Source organism: Penaeus monodon, unplaced genomic scaffold (genome assembly GCF_015228065.2).
Source record: "Penaeus monodon isolate SGIC_2016 unplaced genomic scaffold, NSTDA_Pmon_1 PmonScaffold_9815, whole genome shotgun sequence".
NCBI lineage: Eukaryota > Metazoa > Arthropoda > Malacostraca > Decapoda > Penaeidae > Penaeus > Penaeus monodon.
Genome location: NW_023665231.1, coordinates 1 through 13,043, shown reverse-complemented (window position 1 = coordinate 13,043; position 13,043 = coordinate 1). Strand labels below are relative to the sequence as shown.

At 39.9% G+C, this 13,043-nt stretch overlaps 2 protein-coding genes across 2 annotated transcripts; one reads left to right on the top strand and one right to left on the bottom strand.

Moving 5' to 3' along the window:
• Window positions 1–3,345: 3,345 nt before the first annotated feature.
• Window positions 3,346–5,390, bottom strand: LOC119572134 (flocculation protein FLO11-like; the record flags this gene model as incomplete). Its single annotated transcript, XM_037919121.1, is given in 1 exon segment — window positions 3,346–5,390. A coding segment is annotated over 1 exon segment (2,045 nt), but the record flags the coding sequence as incomplete, so codon positions are not given.
• Window positions 5,391–7,782: 2,392 nt separating this feature from the next.
• Window positions 7,783–11,896, top strand: LOC119572133 (mucin-12-like; the record flags this gene model as incomplete). Its single annotated transcript, XM_037919120.1, is given in 1 exon segment — window positions 7,783–11,896. A coding segment is annotated over 1 exon segment (4,114 nt), but the record flags the coding sequence as incomplete, so codon positions are not given.
• Between the last annotated feature and the right edge of the window lie 1,147 nt (window positions 11,897–13,043).

Sequence of the window (13,043 nt, the reverse complement as noted above, 5' to 3'; positions counted from 1 at the left end):
TTCTCTATTTATCCGGGCTTGGACAGCACTGACTTGGGCGGGCTTGGCACCAGTGTAGGTAGGCAATCGAGGTGAAGTTCCTTGCCCAAGGGAACAACGCGGCCGGTGACTCGAACCCTCGAACTCAGATTGCCGTCGTGCCAGTCTTGAGTCCGATGCTCTAACCACTCGGCCACCGCGGCCTCATTTATAAAAGCGCATATTTCCATATTCACTTAACTCATATAGACAGATATGCACAGAACAAGTAGGCAATCGAGGTTAAGTTCCTTGCCCAAGGAAGCAACGCGCCGGCAGGTGACTCGAACCCTCGAACTCAGATTGCCGTTGATCGCCAACGTCCTTGTGAGACAGGGCACTTGGAAAAAAAGAAAAGAAAGAAAAAAAAGAAAGAAAAAAAAAGAAAAAAGAAAAAAAAAAATATATATATAAATTATATATATATATATAATATTTTTATATATATATATATATATATATATATATATATATATATGTATATATATTATATAATTTATATATATATATATTTTTTTTTCTTTCTTTTTTTTTCTTTTAACGGTAGGTTCATGTTTGAGCCGCCGTGGTCACAGCACAATACTTGATTGTGGTTTTTATGTTCCTTTCCACGGAGAGTGCCGGTGTTACCTTTTAGGTAATCTTTCTCTCTATTTTATCCGGGCTTGGGACCAGCACTGACTTGGGCTGGCTTGCCCACCCAGTGGCTAGGTAGGCAATGTCTTTTCACTGCCATCACCGATGTGTGTGTGTGTGTGTGGTGTGTGTGTGTGTGTGTGTGTGTGTGTGTGTGTGTGTGTGTGTGTGTGTGCGTTTTTGTGTGTGTGTGTGCGTTTTTGGGTGTGTTTGTTGTGTGTATGTGTGTGTGTGTGTGTGTGTGTGTGTGTGTGTGTGTGTGTGTGTGTGGTGGGGTGTGTGTGTGTTGTGTGTGTGTGTGTGTGTGTGTGTGTGTGGTGCTTTTGTGTGTGTGTGTGTGCTTTTGTGTGTGTGTGCTTTTGTGTGTGTGTGCTTTTGTGTATATGTGTGTGTGTGTGCTTTGTGAGTGTGTATGTGTAGATATGAGTGTGAGTGTGAGTGTGACTTGTCTGCAAATGTGTGTTAGACACATGTTTGCATGCGAGTCTGGTTATATTTGTGTGCTAGTGAATGTATAGGTGTCTTGGTTAGAAATCAAACAGTCTTCTCACATTTAAACTTTGCTTCTGCCTTTTGCTGACTTCAAAAAGCTGAACAAAAAGTGTTCCAGAGGCAAATACTTACTCTTAACCAGATTTTCCCTTCAAAGGGTTCTCCTTCCCAAGACCAGTTGTGCACCCATCTTGGCTTCTTTGTGGATTTGGATTTTCCATGTCCAGTGGCACTCCTGCGGCGGGAGCCAGAATTAACTGGCTGTGGAGGGAAGGCCGAAGGAAAGGGAGAGGCACTATTGGATTTAGGTGATTCCTCCTTGCTTTTGGATCTTCTCCTCCCACCACCAGCAGCCTCAGAATCAACACTTGAGGTATCACTCTCGTTGTTTCGTTCCTTTAAATAAGCTAAAAGGCTTTTTTTTTATTCACCTTTCCATTTGGGCAAGATCGCCGGAGTAGATCCCTTTGTGCTCTTGCTGATTTTCTGAAACTTCTGTGCTTGATGCTTAGCACCCCCAGCAGATTTTGAGGACGTTTCACTTTCCCTGGATTTAGTTATTACTTTACTACTACTACCTATGCTTTCACTACTTTTCCGTTTTAAGCTAGAATTTGATGAGATTACTTTCTTATCATCATCTTTTAGTTTTGATTTTGATATTACTACATTATTTTTGGGCACTCTTTGGTCACTCAACAAACCTGATGGTGATTTCTTGATTTCTTTTGCTCCTTTTATGTATTTCTTGGAGTCTGTAAATTCATCAATCTTTGTGGGTGAAGAAAGTTCACATTTCCTTGATAGATCTGTACTTTTCAATGAAGTTTCATCCTGTCCATTTCTATTTTTTTTTGAAGAGAGAAATTTCTTTTGGAGAAACTTTTAATGGAGATAAATTTTTATTGATACCCTTAGGAGATACCTTTTCTGTCTTTATTTTTGGAAATACTTCTGTTTTGATGTTTATCATCTTCATAGAGCCCCCTGATTTTATATCTTGCTTGCAGTCCACCTGTTTTGAAGGTGAGGTAGGTACTGTGGAAGTCTGCAAAAGCGACTTTTTTCTTTCCTCTGAGTGCGACCTCAAAGTTTTTGTTCCTGGAAAGGGAAGCAATGAGTTTCGACTTTTCTTCATATCAGGATCATGCAAGCCAGAATTTTTTTTTTCTGGTGTAATATTTACATCTGGTTTCATCTTGGGAGATCTATACCCTGAGTGATGACTGGGACTTGAAGTTTCAGAAGGGGCATTGCTTGAGCTGTCACTGCTGGAGTCCCTGATCTTGGGAGGCCTGCCTCTTTTTCTGACAATGGGTTCTGCTCTTACAATGTCAGCTTTGACATCAACTACATTTCCACATTCTTCCTTTTTTGCTGGATTTATGGTTATTGTACTTGAAGAAGAATTATTGGGACTTGGATTGCTTTGACTGCTAGGAACACTTTCTGGAATGTTTGGTTTTGTGTCTTTAGTTTTGTCTTCTGATTTAACCAACATTCTATGTGTGTTAGTACTAGATGAAGACTTTGCTTTGGCTACACTGGCAGTGGCCGTTTTGGTTAACGAAGGTAAGGTTTGACAAAGAAGGTGTCTTGTACCAGGTCGCTGCAACCCAGTCCTGCCTGCATCATCCACTGCCTTTGCTGCAGCATTGCACATTGTATTTGCTTTTGACTTTTCCTTAAGGGGTGAGATTCCCTCCTCTTTACTCTTTGAATTACTTAGTGTGGATGGAACTACTGCTGATGCAGCACTAGCATTTTTTGAGGTGATATTGGTGTTGTTGGGACAAGTATTTTTGGACTGAAAAGTAAAGGAACACCAGTAGTGGGAGATCTTGCACTGTCTGATGCTGAAACTTGATTTGAGGCACTTATATTTGTGCTACAGGATAATGAGGGGAAAATGACATATTTCCAACTGAATGTGAATGCTGTATGTCACAACCCGCACTTGAGGAATGATTAACTGGTGTGGAAAATTGCTTATAGGTTTCTTTTTCTGTGGTTATACTATGCTGTGTTGGGCTCCAACTGTATTGGGTCTTGAGACTCTATTAGGGAAGTCTGGAATAGTGAACCTTGGATGAGCAGTATTCACAGACTTAGATATATCTGTTTCTCGAATTATTGATGGAGGAACTTCATTTTCTTTCTTCACCTTCGTCACATCTTTTATTTCTATACCACTAGCATTCATTGGAGAAACAGGACAAGTTGTTCTGACTCCTTCAGTAGCCTTGGCTTCTGATTATTTGCTGTTCCTTTACATGCTACATATGGCTCAGGTACTGAATTTATTGCATCAGTGGTATTTACTTGTACCTCTGTCTCTGGGGCCGTTTTAAGAGTAGATGCACAACCAGTTTTCTCTGATTCCTCCGAAGTGCATACTGATCCAAGGTTTGGTATCTTTGTGTGATTGGATATTCTAGTAACCTCTGATGATATCTTGGAAGGAGAAACGTTATGTTGGAGCATTTCATGATCCACTGGCCGGGTATCCTTTAGAGGGAGGCCTATAGATCTGGATTTCTCAGAAATGGCAGTGGTGGTGACTTGTGGGAGATGCTTCAATGTATGAGAAGCACTAGGAACAACTGTTGAAGTCAGCTGTGTTGGAGCAACAGACATACGTGGTACACCAGAAACTACAGCTGTATTTGACTGTGCATTTAGTGTTAATGGTTTAGATACACCAGTGACACTACAAGAAGACACCTGTGTGTGCATCACTTGAGTCTTTGGAACTCCAGAGACAACAGCTGTTTGTGCTTGTGCAGATCCCATGGATGATTTTGGTACTCCAGAAACAATGGCAGTAGCTGTTTTTGTGATCTCTACTACAGTCTTCGGTATCCCAGAAACAACAGCTGTACTTACTCTTGTAGCAATCTTTGCTGCCTGAGAAATTCCAAAATTAGAAGCATTACTGTACTCTAAAGGTATACCTTTTGACCCTCTATCAACATTATCATCTTTGGCATACTGTTGCAATCCAGGCACTATAGCTGAAGGAGACTGTGTATCAACCTTATCATTCTGTTTTTCATCAGATATATCTACTACATCTGGTGAGGGACCTCTCTGAGGAATCTCAGTTATACCATGTGATACACTTGTTACAGATTTAGGTACACCAGTAACAACAGCTGTTAAAACTTGGCCAGGTGCAACAGCTGACTGAGGCACACAACTGACACTGCCTGTTGTGACTTGTGCAGGAATGACTGTGACCTGGGGCATCTCAGTGAGTTTTGCAGTTGCCACAGACGTCTGAGTTCCTCCAGGTTGAGATGATGTAGGAACAGCAGAAACTGTAACACTAGAAGGAGCTATTGCAGTTTGAGGTATCCCAGAGATGACTGCTGCAGTAACTTTTGTGGGAGCTATTGTTGGCTGTGACATACCAGATACAAATGGTGTGGCAAGAGGTGATGCAAGGGGTGCCTGACTCATTCCAGTTGAGATACTTGATGAAACTTGTGTCAGAGTCACTGAATGCTGAGGAATGCCACTAACCATTGGTGTTGTAACTTGTGCTGGAGTTACCATAGGCTGAGACATATCAGATAAAACAGATGTTACTTGTGTAGGGGCTATACCTGGTTGAGACATTCCAGACACAAATGCTGTAGTTAGCTGTGGTAGTGCTACAGAAGAGTGTGTGCTCCCAGAAACTGCTTGTGCAGAAGCACCGCCAGACTGTGATGTGGGAGACCCTACAGACTGGGGACTACTGTGAGTCCCAGGATTGATGGGAACAGTTACAGTTATAGGTGCCATTGCCACAATGGTGGTGGTGGCGGCAGGTTGAGGCTGAGAGAGAGGCACAACGGGAGGCACTGGGGCAGGCACTGGTGGGGGGGCACTGGGATGAGGAGTAGTAGCATGGGGATTCTGGGATGACATCAAAGTCACAGGTGGTTGTGGAACAACAGCACCATACACTTGGATGGTAGGCTGATTAACTGAGCTCATGATGGTGGTTAGAGGACCAGCACGGTACACTGGAGCAGCAGGACAATCCTGGGAGACTCCTGTATGAGGTGGATGGTTCTGGTGTTGTGCTGGTCGGTATTGGTACTGGTGCCCAGTACTGCCACCTTGGTTCATACTACTACACTCTTCAACATTGCTTCCTGGAGCTTCTGGCCCTCTACCACTTCCAGTAGGGGGCCCAGTATGCACGTTTTTTGGATCCACTGGAAAGCATATTGTACTCTGTGATGAAGGTCCTGAAATAGAATACATCAACTGATTAACAAAAAACATTAAAAAAGTATTCAATAAAAAAATGCTCCATATCATTCATGTAAATCTATCAGCAATAAAAACACTATATTCATGCTTTTCTCCATGCTTTAAGCAGAACTTATATAAAATAACTGGAAGAAAACAGAATATAACAGAAAATAAACATAAGATGATAATAATAATGTTAATACAAAACCATGTGTGCATGTGTGTGCATTTCATATCTCAACTTCTGTTAGTCTCTGTTTTAAATTTTAGTTTCATAAAACTGCCAACTAATCAGTGAACTCATGATGTGATTGAGGCATGGTCACATGAAAGTAGATTTGACATTTTTTGTTATAAAAAAAAGAAAATAAGTTTCATATGAATCTCAAGATTTATCTCAATAAACTTAAGTTTTATGATAAATACTCCCAACTTTACCAAGCCTCCCTCCCCCCTAAAAATAAACCTTGCTTTTTTATACTCTTATGATTTTTCTTTCTTGCCTGAGTGAGTTGAAAATGGAAAAAGTCTGCATTCAATTTACCTCTCTCTCTATCATTATACCTTGTTTCCTTGAGGGTTTGGTTAATTGGAATTCAGTAACAGAAACTTCTTGTTCAAGTAAATGTGTTCATGTATATATGAATGTATGTATGTATGTATTTATGTATGTTTATACATATGCAAAGTCTCCTACATTTCAATTTACCACTCAATGTTGCCAGTGTGTGAAAAATGCATGTACTCAACAAATGTTGAGTACATCTCAAATAAATTCTTCTTTGCTAATCTAAATAAATATCTTCAGTTTGGTAAGTTTTAATATCAAGATCAAATTCATTCCAGTGAAAAAAAGCCCTTGTAATATGTTATAATAATAAATGACAACAACAAATAAACATAATCATAAGATGCCTCACTAATAATCTCACTTCATCCTGATTTTGTCTATGACCTTCTTGAAGACCTAACTTACATCTCAATTAGAAAAAACGCCCTACATGTTAACTTCTTTGTTTGCCTAGAAGCATATCAATTACAAGTGAATCACTAAAATTGTGGTGACTATCAATTTTCACTCATTTTCCACTATGGCAATACTCAGTGATCTAATCAAGCGGTGGGGAAGTTATATATATATATATATATATATATATATATATATATACATATATATATACATATATATATACATATATATATACATATATATATACATATATATATACATATATATATATATATATATATAACTTCCCCACCGCTTGATTAGATCACTGAGTATTGCCATAGTGGAAAATGAGTGAAAATTGATAGTCACCACAATTTTAGTGATTCACTTGTAATTGATATGCTTCTAGGCAAACAAAGAAGTTAACATGTAGGGCGTTTTTTCTAATTGAGATGTAAGTTAGGTCTTCAAGAAGGTCATAGACAAAATCAGGATGAAGTGAGATTATTAGTGAGGCATCTTATGATTATGTTTATTTGTTGTTGTCATTTATTATTATAACATATTACAAGGGCTTTTTTTCACTGGAATGAATTTGATCTTGATATTAAAACTTACCAAACTGAAGATATTTATTTAGATTAGCAAAGAAGAATTTATTTGAGATGTACTCAACATTTGTTGAGTACATGCATTTTTCACACACTGGCAACATTGAGTGGTAAATTGAAATGTAGGAGACTTTGCATATGTATAAACATACATAAATACATACATACATACATTCATATATACATGAACACATTTACTTGAACAAGAATTTTTCTGTTACTGAATTCCAATTAACCAAACCCTCAAGGAAACAAGGTATAATGATAGAGAGAGAGGTAAATTGAATGCAGACTTTTTCCATTTTCAACTCACTCAGGCAAGAAAGAAAAATCATAAGAGTATAAAAAAGCAAGGTTTATTTTTAGGGGGGAGGGAGGCTTGGTAAAGTTGGGAGTATTTATCATAAAACTTAAGTTTATTGAGATAAATCTTGAGATTCATATGAAACTTATTTTCTTTTTTTTATAACAAAAAATGTCAAATCTACTTTCATGTGACCATGCCTCAATCACATCATGAGTTCACTGATTAGTTGGCAGTTTTATGAAACTAAAATTTAAAACAGAGACTAACAGAAGTTGAGATATGAAATGCACACACATGCACACATGGTTTTGTATTAACATTATTATTATCATCTTATGTTTATTTTCTGTTATATTCTGTTTTCTTCCAGTTATTTTATATAAGTTCTGCTTAAAGCATGGAGAAAAGCATGAATATAGTGTTTTTATTGCTGATAGATTTACATGAATGATATGGAGCATTTTTTTATTGAATACTTTTTTAATGTTTTTTGTTAATCAGTTGATGTATTCTATTTCAGGACCTTCATCACAGAGTACAATATGCTTTCCAGTGGATCCAAAAAACGTGCATACTGGGCCCCCTACTGGAAGTGGTAGAGGGCCAGAAGCTCCAGGAAGCAATGTTGAAGAGTGTAGTAGTATGAACCAAGGTGGCAGTACTGGGCACCAGTACCAATACCGACCAGCACAACACCAGAACCATCCACCTCATACAGGAGTCTCCCAGGATTGTCCTGCTGCTCCAGTGTACCGTGCTGGTCCTCTAACCACCATCATGAGCTCAGTTAATCAGCCTACCATCCAAGTGTATGGTGCTGTTGTTCCACAACCACCTGTGACTTTGATGTCATCCCAGAATCCCCATGCTACTACTCCTCATCCCAGTGCCCCCCCACCAGTGCCTGCCCCAGTGCCTCCCGTTGTGCCTCTCTCTCAGCCTCAACCTGCCGCCACCACCACCATTGTGGCAATGGCACCTATAACTGTAACTGTTCCCATCAATCCTGGGACTCACAGTAGTCCCCAGTCTGTAGGGTCTCCCACATCACAGTCTGGCGGTGCTTCTGCACAAGCAGTTTCTGGGAGCACACACTCTTCTGTAGCACTACCACAGCTAACTACAGCATTTGTGTCTGGAATGTCTCAACCAGGTATAGCCCCTACACAAGTAACATCTGTTTTATCTGATATGTCTCAGCCTATGGTAACTCCAGCACAAGTTACAACACCAATGGTTAGTGGCATTCCTCAGCATTCAGTGACTCTGACACAAGTTTCATCAAGTATCTCAACTGGAATGAGTCAGGCACCCCTTGCATCACCTCTTGCCACACCATTTGTATCTGGTATGTCACAGCCAACAATAGCTCCCACAAAAGTTACTGCAGCAGTCATCTCTGGGATACCTCAAACTGCAATAGCTCCTTCTAGTGTTACAGTTTCTGCTGTTCCTACATCATCTCAACCTGGAGGAACTCAGACGTCTGTGGCAACTGCAAAACTCACTGAGATGCCCCAGGTCACAGTCATTCCTGCACAAGTCACAACAGGCAGTGTCAGTTGTGTGCCTCAGTCAGCTGTTGCACCTGGCCAAGTTTTAACAGCTGTTGTTACTGGTGTACCTAAATCTGTAACAAGTGTATCACATGGTATAACTGAGATTCCTCAGAGAGGTCCCTCACCAGATGTAGTAGATATATCTGATGAAAAACAGAATGATAAGGTTGATACACAGTCTCCTTCAGCTATAGTGCCTGGATTGCAACAGTATGCCAAAGATGATAATGTTGATAGAGGGTCAAAAGGTATACCTTTAGAGTACAGTAATGCTTCTAATTTTGGAATTTCTCAGGCAGCAAAGATTGCTACAAGAGTAAGTACAGCTGTTGTTTCTGGGATACCGAAGACTGTAGTAGAGATCACAAAAACAGCTACTGCCATTGTTTCTGGAGTACCAAAATCATCCATGGGATCTGCACAAGCACAAACAGCTGTTGTCTCTGGAGTTCCAAAGACTCAAGTGATGCACACACAGGTGTCTTCTTGTAGTGTCACTGGTGTATCTAAACCATTAACACTAAATGCACAGTCAAATACAGCTGTAGTTTCTGGTGTACCACGTATGTCTGTTGCTCCAACACAGCTGACTTCAACAGTTGTTCCTAGTGCTTCTCATACATTGAAGCATCTCCCACAAGTCACCACCACTGCCATTTCTGAGAAATCCAGATCTATAGGCCTCCCTCTAAAGGATACCCGGCCAGTGGATCATGAAATGCTCCAACATAACGTTTCTCCTTCCAAGATATCATCAGAGGTTACTAGAATATCCAATCACACAAAGATACCAAACCTTGGATCAGTATGCACTTCGGAGGAATCAGAGAAAACTGGTTGTGCATCTACTCTTAAAACGGCCCCAGAGACAGAGGTACAAGTAAATACCACTGATGCAATAAATTCAGTACCTGAGCCATATGTAGCATGTAAAGGAACAGCAAATAAGTCAGAAGCCAAGGCTACTGAAGGAGTCAGAACAACTTGTCCTGTTTCTCCAATGAATGCTAGTGGTATAGAAATAAAAGATGTGACGAAGGTGAAGAAAGAAAATGAAGTTCCTCCATCAATAATTCGAGAAACAGATATATCTAAGTCTGTGAATACTGCTCATCCAAGGTTCACTATTCCAGACTTCCCTAATAGAGTCTCAAGACCCAATACAAGTTGGAGCCCAACACAGCATAGTATAACCACAGAAAAAGAAACCTATAAGCAATTTTCCACACCAGTTAATCATTCCTCAAGTGCAGGTTGTGACATACAGCATTCACATTCAGTTGGTAAGATGTCATATTCCTCATTATCCTGTAGCACAAATATAAGTGCCTCAAATCAAGTTTCAGCATCAGACAGTGCAAGATCTCCCACTACTGGTGTTCCTTTAACTTTTCAGTCCAAAAATACTTGTCCCAACAACACCAATATCACCTCAATAAATGCTAGTGCTGCATCAGCAGTAGTTCCATCCACACTAAGTAATTCAAAGAGTAAAGAGGAGGGAATCTCACCCCTTAAGGAAAAGTCAAAAGCAAATACAATGTGCAATGCTGCAGCAAAGGCAGTGGATGATGCAGGCAGGACTGGGTTGCAGCGACCTGGTACAAGACACCTTCTTTGTCAAACCTTACCTTCGTTAACCAAAACGGCCACTGCCAGTGTAGCCAAAGCAAAGTCTTCATCTAGTACTAACACACATAGAATGTTGGTTAAATCAGAAGACAAAACTAAAGACACAAAACCAAACATTCCAGAAAGTGTTCCTAGCAGTCAAAGCAATCCAAGTCCCAATAATTCTTCTTCAAGTACAATAACCATAAATCCAGCAAAAAAGGAAGAATGTGGAAATGTAGTTGATGTCAAAGCTGACATTGTAAGAGCAGAACCCATTGTCAGAAAAAGAGGCAGGCCTCCCAAGATCAGGGACTCCAGCAGTGACAGCTCAAGCAATGCCCCTTCTGAAACTTCAAGTCCCAGTCATCACTCAGGGTATAGATCTCCCAAGATGAAACCAGATGTAAATATTACACCAGAAAAAAAAAATTCTGGCTTGCATGATCCTGATATGAAGAAAAGTCGAAACTCATTGCTTCCCTTTCCAGGAACAAAAACTTTGAGGTCGCACTCAGAGGAAAGAAAAAAGTCGCTTTTGCAGACTTCCACAGTACCTACCTCACCTTCAAAACAGGTGGACTGCAAGCAAGATATAAAATCAGGGGGCTCTATGAAGATGATAAACATCAAAACAGAAGTATTTCCAAAAATAAAGACAGAAAAGGTATCTCCTAAGGGTATCAATAAAAATTTATCTCCATTAAAAGTTTCTCCAAAAGAAATTTCTCTCTTCAAAAACAAAATAGAAAATGGACAGGATGAAACTTCATTGAAAAGTACAGATCTATCAAGGAAATGTGAACTTTCTTCACCCACAAAGATTGATGAATTTACAGACTCCAAGAAATACATAAAAGGAGCAAAAGAAATCAAGAAATCACCATCAGGTTTGTTGAGTGACCAAAGAGTGCCCAAAAATAATGTAGTAATATCAAAATCAAAACTAAAAGATGATGATAAGAAAGTAATCTCATCAAATTCTAGCTTAAAACGGAAAAGTAGTGAAAGCATAGGTAGTAGTAGTAAAGTAATAACTAAATCCAGGGAAAGTGAAACGTCCTCAAAATCTGCTGGGGGTGCTAAGCATCAAGCACAGAAGTTTCAGAAAATCAGCAAGAGCACAAAGGGATCTACTCGGCGATCTTGCCCAAATGGAAAGGTGAATAGAAAGAAAAGCCTTTTAGCTTATTTAAAGGAACGAAACAACGAGAGTGATACCTCAAGTGTTGATTCTGAGGCTGCTGGTGGTGGGAGGAGAAGATCCAAAAGCAAGGAGGAATCACCTAAATCCAATAGTGCCTCTCCCTTTCCTTCGGCCTTCCCTCCACAGCCAGTTAATTCTGGCTCCCGCCGCAGGAGTGCCACTGGACATGGAAAATCCAAATCCACAAAGAAGCCAAGATGGGTGCACAACTGGTCTTGGGAAGGAGAACCCTTTGAAGGGAAAATCTGGTTAAGAGTAAGTATTTGCCTCTGGAACACTTTTTGTTCAGCTTTTTGAAGTCAGCAAAAGGCAGAAGCAAAGTTTAAATGTGAGAAGACTGTTGATTTCTAACCAAGACACCTATACATTCACTAGCACACAAATATAACCAGACTCGCATGCAAACATGTGTCTAACACACATTTGCAGACAAGTCACACTCACACTCACACTCATATCTACACATACACACTCACAAAAGCACACACACACACATACACAAAAGCACACACACACACACAAAAGCACACACACACACATACACAAAAGCACACACACACACATACACAAAAGCACACACACACACACATACACAAAAGCACACACACACAAAACACACACACACAAAAGCACACACACACACACAAAAGCACACACACACACACACACACACACACACACACACACACACACACACACACACACACACACACACACACACACACACACACACACACACACACACACACACACACACACACACACACACACACACACACACACACACACACACACACACACACACATCGGTGATGGCAGTGAAAAGACATTGCCTACCTAGCCACTGGGTGGGCAAGCCAGCCCAAGTCAGTGCTGGTCCCAAGCCCGGATAAAATAGAGAGAAAGATTACCTAAAAGGTAACACCGGCACTCTCCGTGGAAAGGAACATAAAAACCACAATCAAGTATTGTGCTGTGACCACGGCGGCTCAAACATGAACCTACCGTTAAAAGAAAAAAAAAGAAAGTAAAAAAAAATGTATATATATATAAATTATATAATATATATACATATTATATATAATATATATATATATATATATATATATATAATTTATATATATATTTTTTTTTTTCTTTTTTCTTTTTTTTTCTTTCTTTTTTTTCTTTCTTTTCTTTTTTTCCAAGTGCCCTGTCTCACAAGGACGTTGGCGATCAACGGCAATCTGAGTTCGAGGGTTCGAGTCACCTGCCGGCGCGTTGCTTCCTTGGGCAAGGAACTTAACCTCGATTGCCTACTTGTCTGTGCATATCTGTCTATATGAGTTAAGTGAATATGGAAATATGCGCTTTTATAAATGAGGCCGCGGTGGCCGAGTGGTTAGAGCATCGGACTCAAGAC